Source organism: Durio zibethinus, chromosome 24 (genome assembly GCF_047325235.1).
Source record: "Durio zibethinus cultivar Kanyao isolate XHJ-2024 chromosome 24, ASM4732523v1, whole genome shotgun sequence".
Lineage (NCBI taxonomy): Eukaryota > Viridiplantae > Streptophyta > Magnoliopsida > Malvales > Malvaceae > Durio > Durio zibethinus.
Genome location: NC_143185.1, coordinates 5988697 through 6014735, shown reverse-complemented (window position 1 = coordinate 6014735; position 26039 = coordinate 5988697). Strand labels below are relative to the sequence as shown.

The following is a 26039-nucleotide window of genomic DNA, read 5'->3' as shown; positions in this document are numbered from 1 at the left end:
GATATTAAAATAATCTGTATCAAACAATTTAGATTTATTCAAATTCATTAGGGGATTTTTATTTTTTTTAAATTAGGATCGAATTGGTATGAGTTTAGTTTTTTTAAAAAATACGAGGAAGAAGTGTATTTAAGGTATTTTGTCTTGACTCATTTCAAGATATATATATATATATATAACGTATATATTTTATTATTAATTTAATTATATACATGTATGATATTAGTAAAATTCTTATTTGATACTTTAATTTAAGAAATTATATTTTAAATTTAATGAGAATGTATATAAAGCACTTTGTGAGTTCTTTTTTCCTATTTTTTATTTTTATTTTTATTTGTTCATTTGTTCATTTTTTTCATCTTTACTTTTTACTATTTTTGTTTTAGTATCAAAATAATAAAAATTAAAATAAATTATAAATTATTTAAAATTATATATTTTAATTAATAAATATTGAACTTGTGGCATCACGTGGACTTATCTCTAGTTATTACTTATTTTTAAAAAGTTATTATTTGATATAAAAAAGTTTTGTTAACTTTTAATTATTTTTAAATTTATAAATGTCAAATATATTATAAATTTTATTATATATTAATTTTAATATAATATCTTTAATAATTTTTTATTTTTATTATATTTAATATTATTGTCATAACTAAATTTATATCTAAATATATATTTTAATATTAATTTTAATATATTTAATTTATTATTATAATAATTAATCTTACCATTACTGTTATTATTAATTTCATCAAAAATTAATCCCATTAAAATAAACCCTCCACGATATGCCCCATCTTCCCTTCGTTTTAGCATCTTTTTAACGTATCTTCCAAGCTCTTTCACTGTCCATAATCAAACCAAGTGTTTCGTTAAAGCAATAGCCGAAATCTACATTCTTTATTCTTGTCACTAGCGATGGTTCAAACAAGAAAAAAAGGTTAAATTCCAATATTCTCCCCCTCTTTTTAACTCTTTTAAAATCCTCTCCTACCAACCAAACAAGTAGCAAAAAGCGAGGAAAAACAAAATATTTTTCCTTCTTTAAGCATCCAATGGACTCAAGCACCAGTTGCAAGTCGCCAGCCCGATTCACCCTGGGGAAGCAGTCGTCGCTTGCGCCGGACCGGGACGGCTCGGCTGGCGGACCAATCGAGGCAGCGATAGACCCGAGGGTGAGGCTAATGTACATGGCTAACGAGGGCGACTTGGAAGGGATTAAGGAGCTGTTGGACTCTGGCACTAATGTCAACTTCAAAGATATCGACGGTCGCACGGCTCTGCACGTCGCCGCTTGTCAGGGCCTTACTGACGTCGTCCAGTTGCTTCTTGATAGCGGCGCCGACGTCGACCCCACAGATCGCTGGGGCAGTACTGTAATTCATCTCTTTTTCTTTATGTATTTTGTACTTGCAAAGAATTACTGCAAATAACAACTAATAGAAAGTAAGATTACTGTTAACAAAAAGCAAAAAAAAAAAGACTAAAATGCGATAATAGTTCTAGCAAAATAGTTCTTTACAAAAATGAAATGGTTTATTTTGTTATTCCATTTGTTATATTTTTAAGTTTTCAAAAATTTTGTTTCTTGTATCCATCCCAAATACACATTATTTGCATTTCGCTTCCAAAGCGAAAAACAAAGTAGTAAAAGCAATAATAAAAAGTTAACCAGTTTTTTGGGAGATTCATTGAAATGGGAATTATTTGGTTAATTTTGTGCTTTGATAAATAAAATCATTGAATGGATGATTTTGTTTAAGCAGCCACTTGCAGATGCAGTTTACTATAAGAACCAAGACGTGATCAAGCTTTTGGAGAAGTATGGTGCTGAACCTCCGGTATTTAATCAACCTTGTTCTAGCTGCTATTGATCTTTTCTTTGATTTGTCAAGTTTGTTTTTACATGATCAAGTGTAGATTCATGTTCAAAAGTCTTTATTTTTCTTTGATTTTAGGTAGCTCCGATGCATGTTCAAAATTCTCGTGAAGTGCCAGAGTATGAGATTGATCCTAGTGAGCTTGATTTTTCTAACAGTGTCAATATTACTAAGGTATTCTGTGAACCTTATCTTTTGTCTGTCAATTGCTGTAATGTACTATTTGATTGTTGTGATATTACTTTCAGCTATTTTTTACCTTTATTTACAATATTATCGTACTAGTGGTGAGATGTACTTTTTTATGTTTCCCATGCTATTGTTAGGTGTTAGGTTTTATCTTTGTCCTGAAAACTATAGTACCTTTTCCATTTATGCTCACTAGATGAGATTGTTCATCTCTTAATACATCAATACATGTATTCCTTTAGAATTCTAATAAGAATTTCTATATTTGTATTCAAACTTGAGAGTAATTCTTGCATCACTGAGTCACCCATGAGACTTGAAAGTAGAAAACGAAAAATGGAAATAGTAAAGGATGATGATTAGCATTGCTGTAATGTTGTCTTGAATTGTTGCACTAGCTTCCCCATCATTTTTTCTAGAAAGCACATTTGATTTCCTTTTGTTTGGGATACTATATTGGTCAGGATCAAGCAGGCCAACTCTCTAAATATTTAATTGTTGAATGTTAACACAGGGAACATTTCGCGTAGCATCATGGCGGGGCATTAAAGTTGCTGTTAAAACACTTGGAGAGGAAGTTTTCACTGATGATGACAAAGTGTGGGTTGTTTTTAGCTTTATCTGTGATTTTCTTTCTTTGTTTAAATTTTGATGCTCTATCTCCAATTTCTTTGTATTAAATTTAATTTGTGATTTAATGTTCTTGATTGTTCCTTTTGTTTGTGGAGTTTTGATGTCTTTTTGAAATTTCAGAAAGGCATTCAGGGATGAACTTGCATTGCTTCAGAAGATACGTCATCCAAATGTTGTTCAATTTTTGGGTGCTGTAACCCAAAGCAGTCCAATGATAATTGTTACAGAATACTTACCTAAGGTTTGATCTTGTTCTACACCTGCTACAACAGCGATTAGTTTATTTTGTCGCTTTGTTTATTTACCGTATAATGCTAACAAGTTGCACTTTTTGTTAAAAAAATCTTGACATGCAATTCACTCCTAAAATTGTTTTTAGATACTTTTGGCTATTATCTTACTTTTCTTAATACAAATAAAGGAAAATATTAGTGTTTATGATACAGTTTTGTGAAAATGTAGAACTTAGTTTGTGATCCCCATTTAGCTCTTGAGATTAATGAAATATAACATTATTAAGGAAATGGTGAACTATTTTTTATTGCTATTCGAGCAGTTTATTAGTTATAAAGAAAATATTACTTATCTTCTTTATAACCTATCTCTCTTTTTCATTTAGTAGTTTATGAATGCAGGCTGGAGCCATTCTTAGAATAAACTGAAGCAAATCAACATTGTGACTTTGTGAATCATTATGATATGAAAGTGAAGTAGAAGTTAAAGTTACACCTAATTTTTGGAGTAGTCTGGTAATCTTGCCATGGCCTTTGGGACATTTCTCTCAACCAACAAGCTATTTGTTTAATATTTTTTTCAATTGGAACCAATGCTAAGCCCATCTGGAATATGTTTATACCCAGGCTAAAGATTTTAGCGTCACATTGAGAGATATTCATCTTTTTTTGGTTATTTCTTAGTACTGCATACGGTTCTTTAATACTTGTGTATCTGCTTTCAGATGATGTAAACTTTTGTGTTGTGATGAGTATTTGCTTGAGATTTCAAATTTATATAGTCATGTTCACATTCTTACTTGTGTTTTAGTTTTGGTTTTCTGAAGCTGCTGCATCTGTATTAAAAATGGGTCTTTATGTCATTGTTAGAAAGCCCTGGCTTAAGAAGCATTTAACTTCCAATCTTTCAGGAAGAAAATGGCTGAACACAGAGTGTCGAAATATTTTTTGTCCAGTAATAGTAATAGGATATCTGAATATGTATGACACCTGTTTTGGGTCCATTATGTTAAATTTCTATTAAATTTTTAAATTTTGATTTTTCTGCATGATGTTATTTTTACCCCCACATTAATTTGTATCAACTAGGAATGTTAGATTCCCACCTCCTTAAGAGGGAGGAATTCTCAGTTCTAGGCAGTATATTTGATTACCAGAATGTACAATTGCTGCATATTGCATATTTGAGATTACTTGAGTAATTTGGTGGTAATCTCTTATGATCTCCCAAGTTAAGTACACTATCCTTTCTTCTCTTTTAGCCCTGTGCGGTGTACTGTAGGATGTGGGAAAACCAGATTAAGAGAAATTGGGAAAGGAATTAGTATTAGTTCTTTGACTAATAACTAATGTCTTTTTTCTTTTTGTTCTTTTTTTTTTTTGTGGAAGAATAATAACTAAAGTCTTCTCGTTGTATTACTTTTGCACATGTATTTGACATTCATTTATCTTTTGTACCACATGAGATTTACATAAAAGTTTATACTTTTTTTTTCCTTGTTTGCAGGGGGATCTTCGAGCATATTTGAAGCCAAAATGCGCATTAAAACTAACACTTGCTGTTAAGTTTGCACTTGATATTGCTAGGTTGGTTAGGTGGTTGAGAATATGTCTATGAGTTTCTGATTGGCTGGTCTCTCTCTCTAGTTTCATAGAGTTTCATATTAATGAGCGTTTTTATATGTATGTTATTAGATCACCTCTTCATTCAAATAAGGTTGCTTTGTCAAATTAGAATTTCCACGCCCATATTTATTATAGTTCTTGGGAGTAAACTACATGGACGCTTTTTGGGGTTAGGCATATTGCAGAAACTTCTCTTAAATTTTCTATCGAGCATGTAAAGTGACTTTTTAACTAAAATTTCAATTAGTTTCTACCCAAAAAAATCAATTAGTTTACAAGAACCATGCGTTATTAGGTAGAAAGGATTATGCTGAGATGGTGTGTTACTTCCATGAATTCTTTTAGGATTACTTGGTGGTAACAAAGTTATTTGTAATTTGATGAACATGAAGATGATGAATGAGATTATAAGCTTGGATCACTGTAACTCAGTCACAGTGAAAGTAGTACTGGTGGTACAGAGAAACAATTATCTGAGAAGATGAGGACAATTTTGTTACTGTTGAATATGTGGTTGAAAAATGTTTCTTACTGCAATGTGTAATTAATTAATGGCTGGAAAAAGGATTTGTGTTTCGGTTAAAGAGAGCAGAAGTGGGGACAAATAGGTAAAATAAAAGTATAGGCAACATGTATAGGTAACTTTTAGAAGGTTGTCAATGTCATTACATATACAAAGCTAGTAAGATTTCTAGACTGTTGCTATGTAATTGTAGAAGCAGAGAAAGATGGTGGATTGCTACAATGTTCACTATAGAAATTCTCTGTTCCATGTTTTAGCTAATTCTGGACAAGGACTCTAAGGAATGTGGAATCAGCAAAAAAGTTGCCTTGCTACTGTGTAGAATGGATTTCTTTTTTTTTTTTTATTCAAATTCTGATAAATTTTGTCATTATTACTGGATTTTAATTGATGATTGCCTGCTGGATTCTGATGATTTACTGGTACCTTAATAGAATTTTATTATCTATTGCAGGGGAATGAATTATTTGCATGAGCATAAACCTGAATCAATAATTCATCGGGATCTTGAGCCTTCGTAGGTCTTCCTTCTTAAATATTTCTCGGATACCTTAACCTGTCTCATAACTTCTTGGGCATAGAACATGTGTTTTATTATTACCCAAATGGGTAAATTACTTAAACGTTGTTAATGTTTTACGCGTAAGGTAACAGAAATATACTGCGAGATGATTCTGGCCATTTGAAAGTTGCAGACTTTGGTGTCAGCAAGATGCTCAAAGTTGCAAACACAGTTAAAGAAGACAGACCTGTGACATCTCAAGAGACTTCTTGTAAGTTTTCTACATTGGGCAAAACTCTGTATCCTCCATCATCATCATCATCTATTATTACCGGGGGAGGGTTTGTTTGTGAGTTACTGGGCTAGCCATTTTTTTATCTTCCTTGAGAAAGTCAGAGGCAGGTTGAGTGATTTGTGTTTTTGTTCCTTATTAATGGTTTGCATTAACTTGTTGTTTACTAGAGAAATGTATTAAGATGGCTAACTAAAAACATTGGTTGTCATGTAGGCCTTGGCAATATGCGATTTTAATTTGACTTAGTCTTAAAAACTAAATATCCCTTCATTTTAATGGTAAAATAAATCATGGTTTATCCATCCTTCCTGAGCAGGGCAATATGTGGCACCAGAAGTTTACAGAAATGAAGAATATGATACTAAAGCTGATGTGTTTTCATTTGCTTTGATATTACAAGAGGTTAGAGTTTTTCCCTAACTCAAAAGCTTGTCTTGCAAGTTTCCAATTGCTAATACATCTGTAACTAATAACTTAAACTTTGGGTGCAAGTGGTAGTCATGGAAACTGGTCCTAGCTCTAAGCAAAGAGAAATTATGCAATTTTTTTTTATAATTTATTTATTAGGCCCACAATAGTTGTTAGTTGAGCTGATAAGAAGGTTTCGACTGAACTTGCTTGTTTCATTGTCCTAAAACTTTGAAGCCTTCTACAATAAATAACAACTAGGACAGAAGCCCGTGCTTCACATGGAGACCTAAATAATCTTTAACAGATAATTATCAAACATTAAGGAGATCAATTGAAATTACCATATAATGCAATATTTATATAACCTAAAGCCAAAAGGTAATTATGAAATATTAAGTAGGTTGATTGAAGTTGGGTACATAATGCAATATTAAAGTTAAGGCATACATCGTGAATTTAATTTATTTTTAAGCAAAAAATTCTTTATATGACAATAACTTTGAGCTATGATCCATCAAAACTCAGTTGATCAGCCAATGATTCCCCCCCTGTTGCCTCTCCCCCATCTTTCTTCTTCTTCATTCTCTTTGTTACCCTCCACCCCTTTCATTTCTGACTTGCTCTCTCGTAATTTAGGTATCTTTTAGTTTATCAGAACAACACACTAGACATAAGAGAATCAGAGCATTGCATTTAAACAGACAAATACAGTAAGAACATAATTTCTGTTACTCAATTACAGAATCATAATTTCAATCTCCAAGAGGAGATGAGATGGACAATCTTATGTTCACAACATCATCTTAAGGCCTTCAGTGGTGTCCAATCAATAAATTCCATCAAAACAATAAAGTGAAGATATAAATATCTGTATATATGTGCTAGTGTGTGAATCAGAGCATTTAAACAGACAACACAATAAGAACATAATTTCTGTTATTCAATTACAGAATCATAATTTCAGTCTCCAAGAGGAGATTAGATGGACAATCTTATGTTCACAACATCATCTTAGGGCCTTCAACGGTGCCCGATCAATAAATTCTATCAAAACAATAAAGTGAAGATATAAATATATTTATATATGTGTTTGTATGTGTTTCAATGTTGCCCAATCAATAAATTCCATCAAAACAATAAAGTGAAGATATAAATATATGTATACACGCGTGTTTGTGTGTGTGTGTTTTGATGGTGCCCAATCAGTAAATTCCATAAAAAATAAGGTGAAGATATAAATATATGTATATACGCACGTGTGTGTGTGTGTGTATATGTGTGTGCGTCTGTGCCTATCTTTGTATTTCTTTATCACTGCTGTTTTTGTACATTAGGAATGAAATGTATTGGACATATAGCTGCTTGATCTTTTATGGTTGGAACAAATGCATTTGGCAGAGAAATATACATTTAATTGCTTTTCTCCTATGAATATGTGAATTTGCTTTGCTTTGAACTAAAGCATTAAGGTTTTAATAAAAATGCCTGAAAAAATTTGTTCTTATTGTTATGTTCTTTAGAACTCTAAACTAACTAAACTATGTGTAACTGCTACTAAACTATACAACTACTAAATAAACTATGCTAAGCATGCTAAAGAACATTAAATAAATTAAAAATAATAGAAATGTAATTTAATTGGCTAAAATTGTAACTAAATCTATCTGTGTGTTTGTGCAAGTGTCTTGTGTGTGCACGTATAATTTTAGAAATTGTGTTTTGTAACCTCTCCACTTTATCCTCTCTCAATAGAGTTTTATCCATTTTTATTTCTTTTACATGGCGCTTGATGACAGTTGCATGCCTAAGATCTATAAGTGTCTTTGTACTTGTTATTTTATCAACACTATTTGATACATATAGAGGTTGCAATAATATGTCATTTATCATTGGTCTAGATGATTGAAGGTTTTCCACCATTTCATACAAAGCAAGAAAGTGAAGTCCCTAAAGCATATGTTGCAAATGAGCGACCACCTTTTCGAGCTCCTGCAAAGTGCTATGCTTATGGGTTAAAGGAGTAAGCCCTTGTCTGGACCTTGGTTTCTTCCTAAATCCTTTCGGGACCATTAATGAATTCAGAAAAGCGTTGTTGGTACTTGCAAAAGCATAATGTGAACTATTCATATGTCTGACCAATTTATATGAACTCCAAAATGAAGGAAATTGATCTTTTCATGCATAATGTGAACTATTCATATGTCTGACCAATTTATATGAACTCCAAAAAGAAGGAAATTGATCTTTTCATTCTCGTCTATTTTAAAGTTTCAAGTTCTATTGCTGCTGTGAACATTATTTATTAGAGTATCTATCTGAAGTTTGTAGCTTGTCATGCATAGTATCTCTTGTTTGTCACTCTGGTGGCCAGCATGTCTGAATTCAACAGTATATGAGAAATGCATGAAATTAATGTCAAATAAATCAGGATCATGCATAGATATACCTCGGAGAGATCAAGACTGCTGCAACTTGATGATATTTTTGACACCATTTGAATTTGAGCTGCTTATAAATGGAAATGCCAGAGAGAAAATGACGAGGGTGAAGGGGCTGTGTGTGGAAGAGGAAACAAAGTGTTATATTTGTTTGTTATCTTTAAATGGTTTTACCTTACCCATGAATTCTTAAGATTGTTGCTTGTCAACCAATTGTTGCATATCTTCGAGCCAAATGGCTTACTGGTTCAAGTTATTGAGCCTTAAATTTACTATAGTACCTGTAACCCAGAAAAAGTAATAGGGGATTCAGAGGTGGTTATTTTCATCGTCTCCCTTGTTTTTTTTTTAACATAGATTTAGTGAAGTTAACAAAGCAAAGTCAAAGGATCTACATTGTAGCCCTTAATGTATATTTCTTCTTTTCTTACTAAAGTAGATCCTTATGTTTTCTGCAGGTTAATTGAGGAATGTTGGCATGAGGAGCCATTCAAGAGACCACCATTCAGGCAGATAATTACAAGGCTTGATCACATAAGTAACCAACTTGCACATAAGGGGCGTTGGAAGGTGTCTTCCTCTTTCTCTCTCTCTCTCTCTCTCATGCACACACATATACACAGAGGATGTAAATGGGCTTGTGCCTGCTTTTTTTTGCATAAACCAACTTGTTGTGGTCTTTTTTGTGTTGTATCTCCACCTTTCAAAATACGTTATAGAAATATGGCTTCATTTCTTCAGCTAGAAAAAAGGGCTTACTGTGGTGATTATTCTAAAATTGGAGGAATAGTGGCATATGTAGGGAGTTTCTTTATAATGGTGATGCCAAAAATTTTCTTGCAGGGAAAATTTGTGATGATAAAGAGAGAATATCGGAAGGATAAGTGAGAAAAGTGGGTATCAGGAGCCCCTCCTTTTATACATCCAATATCTTTAGTCTATCCTTCTACATTCTTTGTATTACCATGTTACTTGAATTTCGAAAGATGATCAGAAACAAAAATAAGTTTTAGTTCCAGTGGACCATGAGTACCTAGGTTGTGAAAGTTTGAGTTCGTGGTTGTCTCACTCTCTAGAGTATGCCTTCTTCATATAGCCGGTTTTCGCTTTTGAGTTTTCTGGAACCATTAGGTGGCTTTGGTGGTCTAAGCTGGTTTCGACTTTGCGTTGTCTGGAGCCTGGAGGTGGCTTGACTATGACCGACATGTTCTACATTCCTATTATCATTCATAATATGTATATGCATGTGTATGATTACATCTTCTGGCTAGCTAGCTCGCTTGTTGAGTAGAGGCGGATCCAAATGGATAGTAGGCTGTCCATGAGCACCCCCAAAGATTGAAAAATTAAAAAAAAAAAAATTGAAGGAATATTTCCCTCACATGCTTCAAAAATTTTCCTATGACTTTTTTTCCGTCAATTAAATCGATAATTTCATTTGCAGTTTTTATATATATTTTAAGTAGACACCTCTGAAGAAAAATTCTAGATCTGCCACTATTGATGAATCTTACAAGAATTTTATGTGGTGTTCTTCCATTATACAGGTTGGACAGCCCAAGTGTCTAAAGAACTTGGAGAATATGTTGAAGAGAAATCGTCTGAATCCTAGCAGTCGTTCATCTTGCTCCATAATCAGATGATCAAATTTTTATAAGCTTTCTTGTTATACAAACAACAAATGTACATATATATATATATATATATTGCATTTGTTTCATTCTATTTCTCCTAGTGAGTCATTCTTGCCTGATAAATTCATCTCTCATTTAAAGGGCTAAGAAATACAATTAAACTAATTGGATAGTTGGAAGCCTTTGGATTAGCAAAGAGAGGCTGAAAGAAGGAAAGGAGTACAAGAAAGCAGAAAGAGGAGAAAAAGCGAACGAAATCAGTGTGAAGATGAAGAGTGAAGAGTTTAGACAGTTTATGTACGCTACAAACAGCCTTGGTTTTTATGGATACAATGTTCCTCGCATTTTGAGCATTCCTTTTTATAGCTTTGAATTTTTTTTACAAAATGCATTATTAGTCACTCAATTATGGTATTAAAAATAGTAATTTAACTATTAAAATTTTTAATTTAGTTACTAAAATTTTAGTTTTTTTGTTACTCAATTGTTAGTCTTTAATGGTATTCCGGCATATGATATTATTATCTTAATTTTTAGGTGTCACATGGTATTCTTACATCTTTTTATGTCATTATAAATTTTGTAAAGAGTAAGTAGCACATGTGGTTTATAAAATTTGGATTAATTTTATTATGATCTTTAAACTTTAAAAAATTTTAATTGAGTCTTTAGTTATTTAAATGTGTATCAATGTAGTTAATTCATTTGTTGGATCGTTTAAATGGATGAAAAATTTAATTTGACATAACTTACAACTTTTAAAAATTTAATTATGTGGAATTTTTTAATATCTACGAAAGATATGCGTACTTAAAATATGTGAAATTATAAAAAAATAAAATTTTAAATATTCCTTAAAAATTGTATAAGAATCATTTTGGATCTTAAAGAGAAAAAAGGGGATCAAAAGAAGGAACAAAGGAGATCAAAAGAGGAGACTCATTTTTTGGGTCTTGAAGAGAAAAGAAAGGGAGTTTGAAAAGAGGGAATTGAGGGTTGAAAAGAGGAGTTAAGGGTTGAAAGGGAGAACCTAGGTGTTGAAAGAGAGGAGTTAGGGGTTGACATATGGAAGATATAGGTTGTAACAACTATGGTGTAAGAACATAGTATTTTTTTTTCATTAATTGAATTATGGGTTTTATAGATATAGTAAGATTTTGAGAACACAACAAATGATATGTGGACTTTGAATATAGGTTTTGAATATGTGAAAACTAACTATAGGTTTTGAATTTTGTAGATATTTAAGAACACAATGTCATAACATATAGATCTGTAAATCTATAGCTAGATTTAACAAATGAATGGAGTTCCACCAATCTTTTTTATCTAGGTGTGATTAGTCACCTAAGGAATTTATCCATTTAAGGAGCTCTTAAGCTTGACTAAAGGTCTCCAAAGAATATGTTCGAGTCTACAAACCAGAACAGGATTCGAGAGTTTGATTAAATGTGGAGAATGTTATAGCATCCCCACATGCCTATCTGAAGGATGGTATCGTATTATTTTAAATTTATCTTAGAGTCTTGGTTTTAATGGTTTCAAATTTTTATGTTGAAATATTGAAAATAATTCTTAAGATTCTCCATCAATCTGGTAGAACTCTTAAAAAATATTTTCTCACCTCAAGAGTATTCAAGAATCTCATTTAATTTCTTAAAGAGGTTTCATCGTCGGAAAAAAGTTTAATTATTTTTTTTTCAAAAATATATCTAATTATTTCATAATTTGGGTCAAATTAAAAATATTCTTTTTTTGAATTTTTAAAATTTTCACCATTTGTGCCTATTTATAAATTCTTTTTTTTTTATCTCTAAATTTTTCAACATTTGGGTCAATTTAGAAATTTTTTTTTTTAATTTCTAAATTTTTCACCATTTTAACATATTTAGAAATTCTTATTTTTTATTTTTTATTTTTGGAAAGAAAATAATATGACAATTATTTTTATTGAAATTTCATTTAAATTATTCCACCATTTGGGACAAATTTAAAGAAAATTTCTCACCTAAAGATTTTTTAAAAATTTACCATTTGAAATTTATAAGAATCTCATCTTTGGATAATTATCAAATATTTTCAACCCAAATTTTTATTTTTTATTTTTTTATTTTAAAATAAATATTAATTATTATTATTGAAACTTTATCTAAATTATTTCATAATTTGAGACAAATTTAAATAGAATTTCTCACGTAGAAATTTTATAAAAATTTATCATTTGAAATTTTTATAAATTTCATCATTGGATAATTAATTCTTATTTTCAAATTTTATTATTTTATGTTTTTTATTATTATTTTATTTAATATCAAATAATGAAAACCATAAAATAAAGTGAATAAATAAACAATTATGCATAAAATAAATGAATAAGCAATCAATTAAAGAATAATAATAAAAAAAGAACAAGTACAAATAATTAAAGAATTTATAAATAAAAAACTAAATAAAAGAAGTAAAAGTATCAAAGTTTGACTAAAATGAAGACAAGCACGTGGGTCTCTTTGAAAAGTCTTCAAATCAATTCAAGCTTTATCGAACCTATTTACTTTCCTTGTTTGCTCTTTTCACTTTCTCGTTTGCTTCTCTCTTTCTTAGACTTTCGATCAAGGCACTTCCTTTCTTACTTCTTTCCACAAGTTGGTGACTCTACACGATGGTCTGCTGCATATTATCGCTCTAAACACAAGCTGTGCCAAGTTCTCTCTTGGATTTTGGCTAAGTGTTTTCTTTGTTTCATTATCGATTTCTAGTGTGTTTATGATCTTTGGATCTTTTTTCTGTGATTCGTTTATGATCTCTGCCCTCTTGTGTTTATGTTTTGTGCATTTATAGAGTGTAATCTGAGAGCCCTAAACTAAAAAGGATTTTAGTCTTTTTCAAGTTTTAACTTTAAATTTTAATCTTACCTAAACTCATAATTTTAATTCCACTTAAACTTTTCCCATTTTTTCATTTTTTTCTAGCCTTTTCATTTTCATTTTTTTTAGTTTTTATTTATTATATTAGCAAAAATCAAATGTAGATTCTAGATATATTGGGGTGTCTACACACAACAAATTAGTGTGTATGATTTTTTATATAAGTAGCAAGTAACAACGATGGGTAGTGTGTTTATAATTTTTATTTCTTTAATTTAGTGTGCTTTTATTCTTTAATTTGGTAATATTTTTTGTTTATATTTGCAACAACTTGATGCATGTAGGTTTTTTCAATAGTGTAATCCTCTAATAGATGAATACAACAAGATAGTCATTTTAGGTTTATCAAGGAGGATGCGAAGAAAGGAACACCAAAATCAAGTCATTTAAGCAAATGCAAACAACAACAATTGTAATCGCAAGAATAAAAGCTAGAAGTGGATTGCAATATGTTTGTTTGTTGTTATTTTTATGTTGATGTTGAAAAGAAAATGAATGAAGTTTAGTCTAATGTTTAGGGTAATTAGCTTGTAATATATATGCTGTTGATTGCAAGCTGGATATGATTCTAAATTTACAGATTTATGTAATATGATTATGTTTGTGTATTAATACACATTTGTTATAATTAAATTATTTTAGTTTATGAAAATAGAAGCATCCTAAAAAATAAGGTTTTAATTTGAGTCTTAAATTTGTGTTCATAGCATAATCAATGGATAGATCTTGGCATGTTCTTTTACATATAGAACACAAATTATGAAATTTCATATAAAACATAACAAAATACAATAAGTAAATAGTACTTTGTAACAAGTTTGTTATATTTCACTTGGCTAGCAAATACCATACATATAAAGTTCATATTTTCCTTTCCAATGGCAACAAAATATAAGTTTTGTAACTTTACACTTCAATGCCAACAAGTTCATATGCATGTAGGTTTTTTCAATGGTGTAATCCTCTAATAGATGAACACAGCAAGATAGTCATTTTAGGTTTATCAAGAAAGATGTAAAGAAAGGAACACCAAAATCAAGTCATTTAAGCAAATACAAACAACAATAATTGTAATCGCAAGAATAGAAGTTGGAAGTGGATTGCAATATATTTGTTTGTTGTTATTTTTATGTTGATGTTGAAAAGAAAATGAACAAAGTTTAGTCTAGTGTTTAGGGTAATTGGCTTGTAATATATATGCTGTTGATTGCAAGCTGGATATGATTCTAAACTTACAGATTTGTGTAATATGATTATGTTTGTGAATTAATACACATTTGTTATAATTAAATTATTTTAGTTTATGAAAATAAAAGCATCCTAAAAAATAAGGTTTTAATTTGAGTCCTAAATTTGTGTTCATAGCATAATCAATGGATAGATCTTGGCATGTTCTTTTACATATAGAATACAAATTATGAAATTCCATATAAAACATAACAAAATACAATAAGTAAATAGTACTTTGTAACAAGTTTGTTATATTTCACTTGGCTAGCAAATACCATACATATAAAGTTCATATTTTCTTTTCCAATGGCAACAAAATATAAGTTTTGTAACTTTACACTTCAATGCCAACAAGTTCATATTCTAAACTGATGACATTGAAATTTGCCAACAAAATCAAATACAATGTTTAAAAAAAAATTGTATGGACAAAAAATATGAAGTAAACTGGTTACATTGATTTTGGGCCAAGTTAGAAAGTCATTCGAATAACACAAATTTCATTCACCATGCAAACTTCTAACAAAAAGATATGAAGTCAATCAAAAGTAGTCATTTTTTATTGGTAATTTTGTTCTAGACACCATGTTGTTTGGCCACACTCTTTTAGGCAACATGTTTGAATAAGGTTTTCATATACCTTGATACAACTTCCTTCCTTTTTGTTGATGGATTGATGTCAAAAGTATTATTTGTTGCCCTTAGACTATGTGAAAGAGTTATTGAACCTTATATTTCACACAAAGATAAAACTTACAAAAGAGTATAATTTAATAATCATAAACCAAATTTATTATTTACTTCATTGGAAGTTAGAGTAGGAGTAGGATTCAACATTACACTTTGTATATTACTTAGTGAATATTATGTGCCAATGGTAGTTTGTTATGATATATTGTTTGACTTAAACCCTTAAATATAACAAATCATGATGATTAGATAACATTAAATATATCCTAGTTAAGTCATTATTAACCAATATAAATATAAATACTTATATTAGGCATATATTTAAGTGTTATATCATGCAATGGATTTTGGTATTCCTTGTTATTGGACAAATGTATTTAGTGGGTTGGATTTGAGTATTTCTTGCTATTAGACAGAGAAAGAAAAATTGAAAATAAACAATATCAATTCAAGATTATTTGAGAAATAAGAACATTTATACAAAAACATAATTGTAACTATTAATTGTATTTTATTATATTTTTGAAATATTTTTACAAGATCTCTTATTATGGCCTTTCTGTTCACATTTTGAATATGACATTGTGAATCCTATTTTCTTAACATTGGCATTTGTGGTTCTTACTTTATTAGTTTTTTTTTTTCGCTTAGTCTTAGGTTTGCCAAGTTGTTCATTTGCACCTATAGAAGTTTTGGCTTGTAGTTAGATAAAGACCAACAATTTTCACCCTTGATTAAATTGATGGTTTTTTTTTGTAAATATTCTTTTGTTTGTCAATAGTATAATTCATGCACATAGTTTTCAACACGCTTTTTGGTGAACAAAATTGCATATAGGCAAAGAATACCCGATAACTCTCATTTCCTATAACTACATGACTATTCATTTAAGTCAACTATGTACTGGTCTGTCAAGATTTTTATTTCATATATTCTCTGTGTAGATAATTGTGGCTAATATCTCCCAAACAATTCTTTGTTCTTATCAAGTTTTTTTTGAATCCTTAGACAAATTAATCGTAAATACTTCTCTACAACATTCCTTTCCACATAGAATCTATTCATCATTTTATGCTTAATTGTTTCACACATTGTCAGAATTGGCTTATCTCTCGTATCTAAAATGTATTTGTTGAAATACTCACACAGATTGTTAAAAAGAATATCGTATTTAAGGATTGTACTAAAAAACCAACTATATGCTTTTGGGTGTTTATCTTTTAGCTTATCCATGATTGCATTGAATTATGGTATATGGCATGCCTTTATTGTAGCCCATAGAGCATCTTTTAAAGCCTCCCCTCTATGGTCATCATTTTGAAAGTTTTATGTAAATGTCTTACATAATATCTATGCTCTGATTTTGGGAATAACCTTTTGAGTGAGGTTTTCAAACCTTATGATAAAAAATAATTGACTAGATGGTACTTGACTTATTACATAATATAATAAATATATAAGTTAAATAGAAGCATGTAATTTGCCTTTTGTTTGTCAAACATAAAAGTTCAATTATATTGATTTTCAATTTTCATATCCTCCATCAAACTTTTAATGAATCAGGTCTATGTTTTAATATTTTCAATTTCTACCACAATATATGCAATAAGGTAAATGTAGTCATTAGCATCAACCCTATGGTAACAAGTAGTTAACCTTCATACTTTTCTTTCAATTGACAACCTTTAACATTAATTATTAGCATACAATAATCAACTCTATCGATATATGCTTTCAGACAAACATACAGTCTTTGGAAGAAATTACAATCTAACTTACATAAAATAGTGGATCCTTAGTTAGTTCTAATTTCTTTTCTATAGCTTTTATCTTAGAACATTGATCTAAATAAGTCCCACTAAGTGTTTTCAAAGCTAATTGTTTTGTTTTTTTATAATTTTGACTTAGGCACAATCAACACGTAGTCTTTGTACACTTGCTTTTTAAATAAAGGCAAATAATAATTTGGCTCAGCAAGAAAACAATCCATATATTTATCTATAAATCACCTATAATCTATATTCCTATTGGCATATTCTTTGCAACAAGAATGCTTGGCATATTCTTTACAACAAGAATGCTTGGACTTGTAAGTTCTAATGTAAAAGGTAAGATCCCCTGGTTCATGACTAAATTTCTTAACATATAATGTCCATCCACACCATTTTTTGTATACAACTCTTAATTTTAGTTTGTCATTTTTTTAAAACTAATGTTCATCATATCCTTGATGCTAGCATTTTTCAAACATCTTTTAACTGCTTCTTATCCTTAAACAACATTCTAACATAGAATATAGGGTCATCCATGTCAATATTTTAAAATTTGGGCCATTTCTTGCTATCACCATAATCATTGGATCTATTAATACTATAAAAATTATTGTTAGAATTTACTCCTAATTCTTCTGCTTCTTCATCTCTAATAGCTTTACATTTTCAATGTCAGGATTCACATAATTCTCAAATGTCACATCATTTTCATCAAAATCCAACTCATACTCATTATCTTTATAGTTATAGTCCTTACTTTTAGTTTCATTTTCATTAGATTCATTTTTATAAACTTATTATACATTAGGCTCTTTAGCACTGGTACTAGGCTTTTTAGTATTCTAGGCAACATTTACCTTAAACTTTTGGTAAACAACTATACATGTACTTGAAGGCACATGCTCATACATCTCCATCACATTAGCATCTATGGTAATTTGTACTAATCTATGATGTTTAGGAGGTATTTTTCATAAATACACACTAAATCCAATATGCGTTACCATTTTGACATGTAAAGAAGTTCAAACAAAGATATTTTATCAATCTCGCACAAGTCAAAATAAGCTATTTCTCCTTTTATACGTTGACTACCTAAAAAGTAACCCCCATGATGCAAAGTTATAATGAAGTAAGGGAAATAATCATATGCCATGCATAAAAGTAAAAAACAATGTTGTAAAAAGTTATAATATAATTAAGGACGAAATTTTAAAAAATAAAATCAACACTCTATTATGGTACAAAGTCATGACATGATCATTAAGCAAGTTGGTTTATTGTTTATAAAGTTGTGACAGAATCATTGAGCAAGTAGGTTTTATTGTTTATGGTACAAAGTTATAACAACATCATTAAACAAGTGGGTTTGATTATTTATAAAGTTTGGACAGAATATGTAAATTGAACATATGTTAATTTGTTTTTAAATGGCAAACAAATGGTTTTCATATAAAAATAAGAATGTTATATAAATGCAAACAAGTGGGTTTATTATATTTCTTGATATTCTATGGTAGGTACCAACAAACCAAATAAGGTTATTTTGACAACTAACTTGAAAAAGTATATGTTATTTGCTTTGTCAATTAGTGTTGTTTACAAGGCGAGCAAAAAAACTTTAAAACATAAAGCATAAAAATCCAAGTAAAGAAGTTAAAATAATCAAGCCCTAAAATATAATCCTAAAATAATCTTCAAATCTAAATAAGACTTATAAAAAACCAAAATAATCCCTTAAATAATCAACATGAAAAACCTAAAATAATCAAGTTAGAAAATGTAAACTCTAAAATAATCCCCAAATCTAAATAGGAATAATAAACAACCAAAATCATAAATAATGTAAAATTAGCAAAAAAAAAAAATCATAATAACCAAAAAAACTAGTATAAACAATGTCACAATCATCCTCTATCAACCTCTAACCCATGAGATCCTCCTTTTAAAACCTTGAAACCACATGGACCCAAGCGATCCCACCTTGGTCGATCCTCTTTTCCACAATTTCAAATATTTTTTTTCACTTCACAAAGTCCCTTATTTCTAGAGATTCTTTTCACTTCACTATCTCTATCATAGTTTGATAGTTGAAGAGAAAAATTTTTTTTAGTCTTTTGTGTTTTTATCTGGTGTAAGTTATTTTTTTAGTCTTTTATCTTTTATGGGTTTGTATCTTTTATGATTTTTGAGTGGCCATTAAAAAATTTTTACGTAATTATATTCTTAAAAGTTATGTGTCATATTACATTATATTTTTCATTTATTTAAATGATCTAGTAGATAAAGGATTATATTGGTATACGTTTGGATAATTAAAAATTCAATTAGAACTTTTAAAGTTTAGGGATTAAAATAAAATTTAATCTAAAATTTAGGAACCATAAGTACTATTTACTCTTTTATGAAAAACAAAATTTGTTTACGTGAATGTCATGTGACGTTTAATAATTACGTGTTATTATTATATCAACACTCTATTAGAATATAACGGTTGAAAGATAAAAAAATACTTATTCAAAATTTAGTACTTAAATTAAAAAATTTTAATAATTTAATGATTATTTGAAAAATACAATCATAATTAAGTGAAAAATGGTATAATTTATTTATTTACAAAAAAGTAAAACAGTAAATTAATTAATCTAAGAAAACGAGCACCAATAATATTATTAAATAAAAGAGTTCTTACTCCATCCTTTAATCGTAATTTCTATAGAAATCTAATGATTATTGACTTACATAAGAAATCAATTTTTAAGGTGTGATATTGATTTTGGATCGGCTCCTTTATTACATTTTTTAGGTGTGATATTGATTTTTAGCTTGATCTAAAATTTTTGGTGGAAAATATTTAAGTGAAACAAAAATTACAAATATCATTTATTTAAATAACTTTTTGAGAATAATTTAATCAATATCGAGTTAAATTACTTGACTTAAAGATTAAAAAAAATAGAGAAAAAAACCACATAAATAAAAGTTTAAATGGGCAGGCAGTTATGCAATAATAACAAGTGAAGTTAAAAGGCAAGACCTTAAACATGAAAATATGCTATCTTACATCAGGAGCACGGATGTAAATTAAATTGCAGCATAGAAAACAAAATCAGTTTTTCTTAACATTAAACATTAAAAAAAAAAAAAATTTCTTATTGCAAGTGTTGGGGTATGATACCAAATTATGATTCAAAGTTTTAAGCCTACCAAGTTTGAAGTTAACAGTGCATAAAGAAAGGCAAAATAACAAAAACAAGGAAGAATAAAGATTAGAAATCAATAAGTAGATCTAGCAATTTTAGACACAAAAAAGTATGGGAAAGCGACATGATCTAAAATTTTGACAAGTGTATATGAATTTGAAAAAGACTAAAAAATAAATTTCGTATTTGATAGGTCGACACATATTATGACATGATAATTTTTGTGTTTTACAAGTGTTTTAACACAAAATAAACACGGATATATAAGTTACCCTGATAACAGTAAGCATGAAGGTATGCATTCAGTATGCAAATTCCTTCACCTATAAACCACACTCCTGAAACAATCACATTGAATACTTCGCATTCAATGTGAGAATCTATTTCTCTAGAAGCTATGCTTCTCTCTAGGCAATAGAGTCTCTTCCTTTATATGTCATACTCCTCCCTAAGCAATCAAGAAGCTTATGAGTGAATGAAGAGTGAAAATTTAGATGCTTGAAGGAGCCAATAAATGCAGTAATAATTTAAATCGTTGCTTGTAAAGGAATGTACTAAAAAGTAGGAAAAAATGAAACAAAGATCTAATCTCAATATGAAAAAACAATAATAATAAATAAAGTAAATAGTCTCCCCCTCACCTCTAAACTATCAAGAGATGAAAAAAGAAACCATGTATAAGTCTGTTTCTTTCTTCCAGGCCTTTTTTCTTTTTTTCTTTTATGTCCACAAGAGGTTTAGTTTAGTGACAGTTGCCATATATCATATTCTTGATCCCCAAGCTAGGCAGGTCACCACTACGGCTGCTCTCAAAGGTGGGGGGATGAACAAAGTATTTTTAGTTGTAATCAAAGAAAGTTCCTTTCATTTCCCTCGCAGACGTGATAGGTGAGATGATAAAAAGTCTTTAAGAGAAAATTTCTTTTGCTCAAGTGAGAATAGGAACTCTTTAAGCGAAAACTGATATGTTTTTCCATCGCTTGTTCTATCTGAATCAGAAAGTGAGTTATTACTGGTATCTTCTTTCTTGTCAGCAACAACACCATGCCCGTCTTCCTTTTCCTTTTCCTGTTCAGGAGCAAAACGGCTATAAAACTGCAAAACCTTCGGGTGAGCCTTAATTTTTGAGGGAGAGAAACCAGATAAATGAAGGCCATCTAAGCTTCTCACACGGGAAAGTGCAACATAAACCATGCCACACCCGAAAGCTCTAGAAAGATCAGTATGTATGTGGTCAAGACTCATACCCTGACACTTATGAATGCTTATAGCCCAAGCCAAAACGAGAGGTAATTGCAGTCGACAAGCAACGGGTGAAGATCCTTCCATTACATACCACTTTTCAGGTTCAATAACTATTTCTCGGCCTGAATCAAATTCCACAACCGGCAAAAGATTATCAGGAGTTAGGATCGTGCCATTGCCATCCTTTGTAAATCCAGTGACCGTACCAGTAGCACCATTCACAAATCCACGCCAAACATTCAAATTTTTTATCAGCATTACCCTTGCACCTTTGCAGAGTACAAGTTTGTTGGGAGCTAGCCCTAAAGCAAGCTGCCTCCTCCAAGGCTTTTCACCTTCATCAGAAGCCTCATAGATTACCTTTTCCTCAGATAAGGCTTTCATTCTCTCCTCATTTACTTTGTTTACATCATCAATTCTAGGATAGAGTCGCACCACTGAAGGATCAGGCTCAGAAACCGAGCATGATTGTTCTAGAATCTGCAAGTCTTCAGGATCACTGTTGCCTCTCCTAATACCCTGAAGTAATTTAATCAACCTATCTTCAGACTGCCTAAAAATCTTGGAAAGTTCCACCTGTATATCAAAGCTTGAATCCCAACAATCAGCTTCAAACGCAAACTCTTTGCGAGATGGATCTTGCTGCTTAAATATGGGAGGTAACTGAAAAAAGTCCCCACTTACAACAAGCCTAATTCCACCCCACACCTTATCAGAGTCACGAACTGCTTTTGCTATATATTCAAGATTGTCAAACAAATTTGCCTCCACTAAGCTAATTTCATCAATGACCAACACCTGTGCCTTATTCCACCTTATACAAGCCTTCTTATCATTTATAACCCGATTAACCAACATTTCACGATCACCGTCACCAATTCCAATACCAGCAAACGAATGAAGTGTCTGTCCACGAATAGCACATGCTGCAATCCCAGTAGATGCAGTCACAAAAACCCTCGATTTTCCATAAGTCTGTTTCAATAATTTGATTATATGCTTAAGCAAAACTGTTTTCCCTGTCCCTGCAGAGCCAGTAATAAACACGGATCGGCCACTACGAACATGATCCAACACCTTACTCTGTTCATCAGTCCATTTAAAACGGGCTTTAGGGGTTTTGGAGTTATTCTTCTTGTTCTTATTTCCACTCCTATAACCCTCACGGACGCTGCTATTGCTAAAACTCTTACTGCTATAATTTCTGTACACAGATATTGCATTGGCAAAAAACTTCATACCCATCATTTTTCTCATTCAATACCTTTTCTGGTCCTCGGAAATTTTCTTATACCGTTTTCTCAAAAGTACAAGCTGATTAAACCAAATATGCAGAAGTAAAAATATCATCAGCATGATGAACACACCACCAAAAACAAAATTCGAAAGACCTAAGTCTTGATATGTAAATATAATGATAAGAAACAAAGAAAATAAAGAAAAGGGCTGCTTACCATTTACTCAAAAACTGGTTTCTTGAATGGATATCAGTGAACCACAAGGAAGAAGGCTCCAGCATAGACAGTTCTATTTTTCAGCTTTCTAGATTGCAGTAGTGTTTAACAACGAACAACATCTCCAGTTTTGGGGATAATTTGAGACTGAAATGATCGAACTTTCAGCCGAGAAGTGGTTTTAGATCTAACTTCACAGGGGCCCAATATGCCTTGCTGCAATGCCAAAATGGGATTGGCCTTTTTAGAACAGAAAGATCAATGGGCTTCAGGCTTTACCTTTTTACGTATTGATGTTTTGCAAAATGAAATTTAGACATGGGCCTTGGTTTTGACATTTTTGTTTCAATTCAAAATTGTGCTGAAAGAAGTTAGCGATGATAAATTTTTTAGTTGAACTTTACTAATCATTAATCATTAAGTTATAAATATTAACAAGTGATCGATTTAATTGATTAAATTTTATCTTTTTCGATGACAAAGTTTTGGATTTGAATTCTGTCGGTAGTCGTTTGTTGGGATTATTTCGAATGCACGACTTGTAGTCACTTGTCTTAAACTGTCATGTACGGCATATCTTGTCTTGATTTAAAGAACTTATCAGTCTATCTATCTTAGATTTTTCTTACAAAAAAATCATTAAGTTATAAATTAAGAAAATTAGTAAAATTACATAATTATAAATTAACAATGACATGTACATTTATATGTCACATAAAAATAGGCTATTGGTAAATGGTTTTTTTCAATAATAGCTAGGGTTTTTCTTGATGATTCCAATCACCTTGCAATTTGGGTGGCTAGAGGTTTATATAGAATCAAAACTTTATTTTTGATTAATTTGTTCAAATAAAAAAGGTTTTAGCCTTAATTGATTGTTTTTAAGATTTTAGAGTAAAAAATTAGTTCGAAAGTTAAGGAATGTTTTTTTTTTCAAGTTAATAGTACTTGTTATTCCTAATCTTTAAGCAATATTTTATTTTTGTTTTTAATATTTAAAAAGTTTTAATTAGATTATTAATTGTAGACATCAAATTTATCTGGTCTTGATCAAATTTGTTAATAAAATAATAATATTATTAAATACAATAATAGTACTAAAAAATACAAAAAAAAGAAAGAAAGAAGACAAACAAAAAATACAAGAAAAGGAAAAAACAAAGCAGGGGGTGCCTGGTGCCGTGCACGCACCACCCTCTACGAGGCCCTGTGCCACTTACCCAAGCACAGGGCCAAAACCAAATAAAACAAAAGAAACAAGAGGGGGTAGAGAGGCTGGTGCTACGGCACCCCCTTTTACCAAACCCTGTGCCACTTGCTCAGGCATAGGGCCACAGCGGGAGCTCTATAAATAGAGTTCCTAGTCGACCTCAAAAAAGACAAAGAGAAAGGGAAGGGGATTTTGAAAAAAAAAAAAAGTTTTCAAAATAAAAAAAAATCTTCCTGCTAAAGAAAAACCATTTAAACAAAAATCACAGTCCTTGTCGAATCAACGAGGAACCTAGCACCAAGCAAAACCTGTAAAAATAAAATAAAATAAAATAATTAGTTTTAGTTAAAAAAAAAAGAGGAGACCAAAACTTTAAGCTCAATCTACGTCGATTGGGGCTATTTTTGATGAAAAAGAGGTCGGATCCGACGAGATGGGATTGAGAGAAACATTTTGGTGTTTTTTTGATATTTTTTGATGATCGGTCACGACCACTGATGACGACTGGAGAGACGACAGTGATCGATCGATCGGTCTAGAGAGAGAGTAGGTATGAGAGAGTAGGGAGAGAGGGAGAAGAGAAAATGAGAGAAATTTTTTTTTTTTTGGCTTTTATAGAAGCTGAAAGCCAAAACGACGTCGTTTCATTAAAGGGTCAAAACGATGTTGTTTTGAGCCGAAGGATCCGCGTGTCAGCCCGTGACCAGACCTGATGGCTTGATTTTCATTTAACCTCTGACTGGTCTAGCTGAACCCTACACAGACTGAGCCGGACCTACCTTAAACCACTGAACCCGATCAGACAGTCTAACTGTCCGGATCGATATTGATCGGATTGTTGATTGATCAAGTTTAGGTGATTTTTTTTTTAGTTTTTTTTTTTAATTTTTTTAAATATTATTTTTGTTATTTTCAATTTTATTATTAATATTTATGCATATTAAAATGTTTAAATTTGCTAAAATAAATTTTTGTTGTTTTATAATATTAATAAATAAGAATAAATAATGAAATATATAGTAAAAATTTATGATAATTTTTTTTTTAAAAATTTTATAAAATAATAAAAAAATAATTAAAAAATAAGAAAAATAAATTTTTATCCGACAATGAGATTCAAAGGTATTTCGAGTAGTGATACCTATGAAATCTCTAGGTGAAAAGATTTTTTTTTAAATACTACCAATGTATTGGAGTATTTATTAAAAATTTTTTAATACAATAAAAATTTTCTTGGTTATAAAATAATAAATAAAAATTAATTAATAAATTAAAAAATGTCATAAAAAATAAGAAAAAATAAAATTTTATCCAATGATAGGATTCTAAAAGTATTCTGAGTAGAGATGCTTTAAGAAATCCTTAGGTGAAAAGATTTTTTTTAATATTACTAGTGTATTAGAATATTTATAGAAAATTTTCAATATAATAAAAGTTCTTTTTTTCTTCAAAGTTTTAACAAAAAAAATTAATAAAACAATTAATAAAATTTCTAAAAAAGAGAATAAAATACATGCATTAACATATTATCATTTGCATTGCATGTATGACATAGTTTTTTATGAAAAGTAAATTTGAGTCTCCGAAGATGAGATTCTAAGATATTCCGAGAAGCAATGCCTAAAAAATCTCTAGGTAAGAAGGAGTTCTTCAAATGTTACCAACGTATTAAAACATTTTAAGAATTATTTCAATAAAAGAGTTTTGATTTATTTTTCTCAAATAAAATTTGAATAAAAAATGAAACAAAAAATAAAATCAAATAACAAAAAATTTTCTTTTCAACAAACAAAGAAAATCAAGAAAATTATTTTTTAAACATCGAAAATAAGATGATTTTTATCAAAATCAATGGATAACACATAGTTAATTTGTACCATTTTAAACGGGTGCTGTGGGGGTGCTAATCTTTCCTCACACGTAATCGACTCCCAAATC

The 26039-nt window shown here is 30.2% G+C and overlaps 2 protein-coding genes across 5 annotated transcripts; one reads left to right on the top strand and one right to left on the bottom strand.

Moving 5' to 3' along the window:
• The first annotated feature begins 900 nt into the window (after positions 1–900).
• Positions 901–10738, top strand: LOC111316780 (serine/threonine-protein kinase 12-like). Of its 3 annotated transcripts, XM_089753586.1 has the most exons (13): positions 901–1385; positions 1776–1850; positions 1968–2063; positions 2593–2678; positions 2832–2952; positions 4452–4531; positions 5548–5610; positions 5748–5866; positions 6207–6292; positions 8200–8321; positions 9198–9309; positions 9583–9632; positions 10287–10738. In XM_089753586.1, exons 1-12 carry the CDS (start codon positions 1065–1067, stop codon positions 9625–9627), a joined length of 1326 nt encoding a protein of 441 aa, XP_089609712.1. In that variant the 5' UTR covers positions 901–1064; the 3' UTR covers positions 9628–9632; positions 10287–10738. The 3 variants fall into 3 exon arrangements, with proteins under 3 accessions (XP_089609712.1, XP_022774649.1, XP_022774648.1); XM_022918914.2 differs by lacking the exon at positions 10287–10738 and having other exon boundaries at positions 9583–10278; XM_022918913.2 differs by lacking the exon at positions 9583–9632 and having other exon boundaries at positions 903–1385.
• Positions 10739–20350: 9612 nt separating this feature from the next.
• On the bottom strand, positions 20351–23101 carry LOC111316779 (uncharacterized). Of its 2 annotated transcripts, XR_016333371.1 has the most exons (3): positions 22892–23073; positions 20834–22751; positions 20351–20640 (listed from the first exon to the last, which is right to left on the bottom strand). XR_016333371.1 is itself a non-coding variant. In XM_022918912.2 (2 exons), exon 2 carries the CDS (start codon positions 22692–22694, stop codon positions 21057–21059), a length of 1638 nt encoding a protein of 545 aa, XP_022774647.2. In that variant the 5' UTR covers positions 22695–22751; positions 22892–23101; the 3' UTR covers positions 20682–21056. The 2 variants fall into 2 exon arrangements, 1 of the variants encoding a protein (XP_022774647.2); XM_022918912.2 differs by lacking the exon at positions 20351–20640 and having other exon boundaries at positions 20682–22751; positions 22892–23101.
• Positions 23102–26039: the final 2938 nt, after the last annotated feature.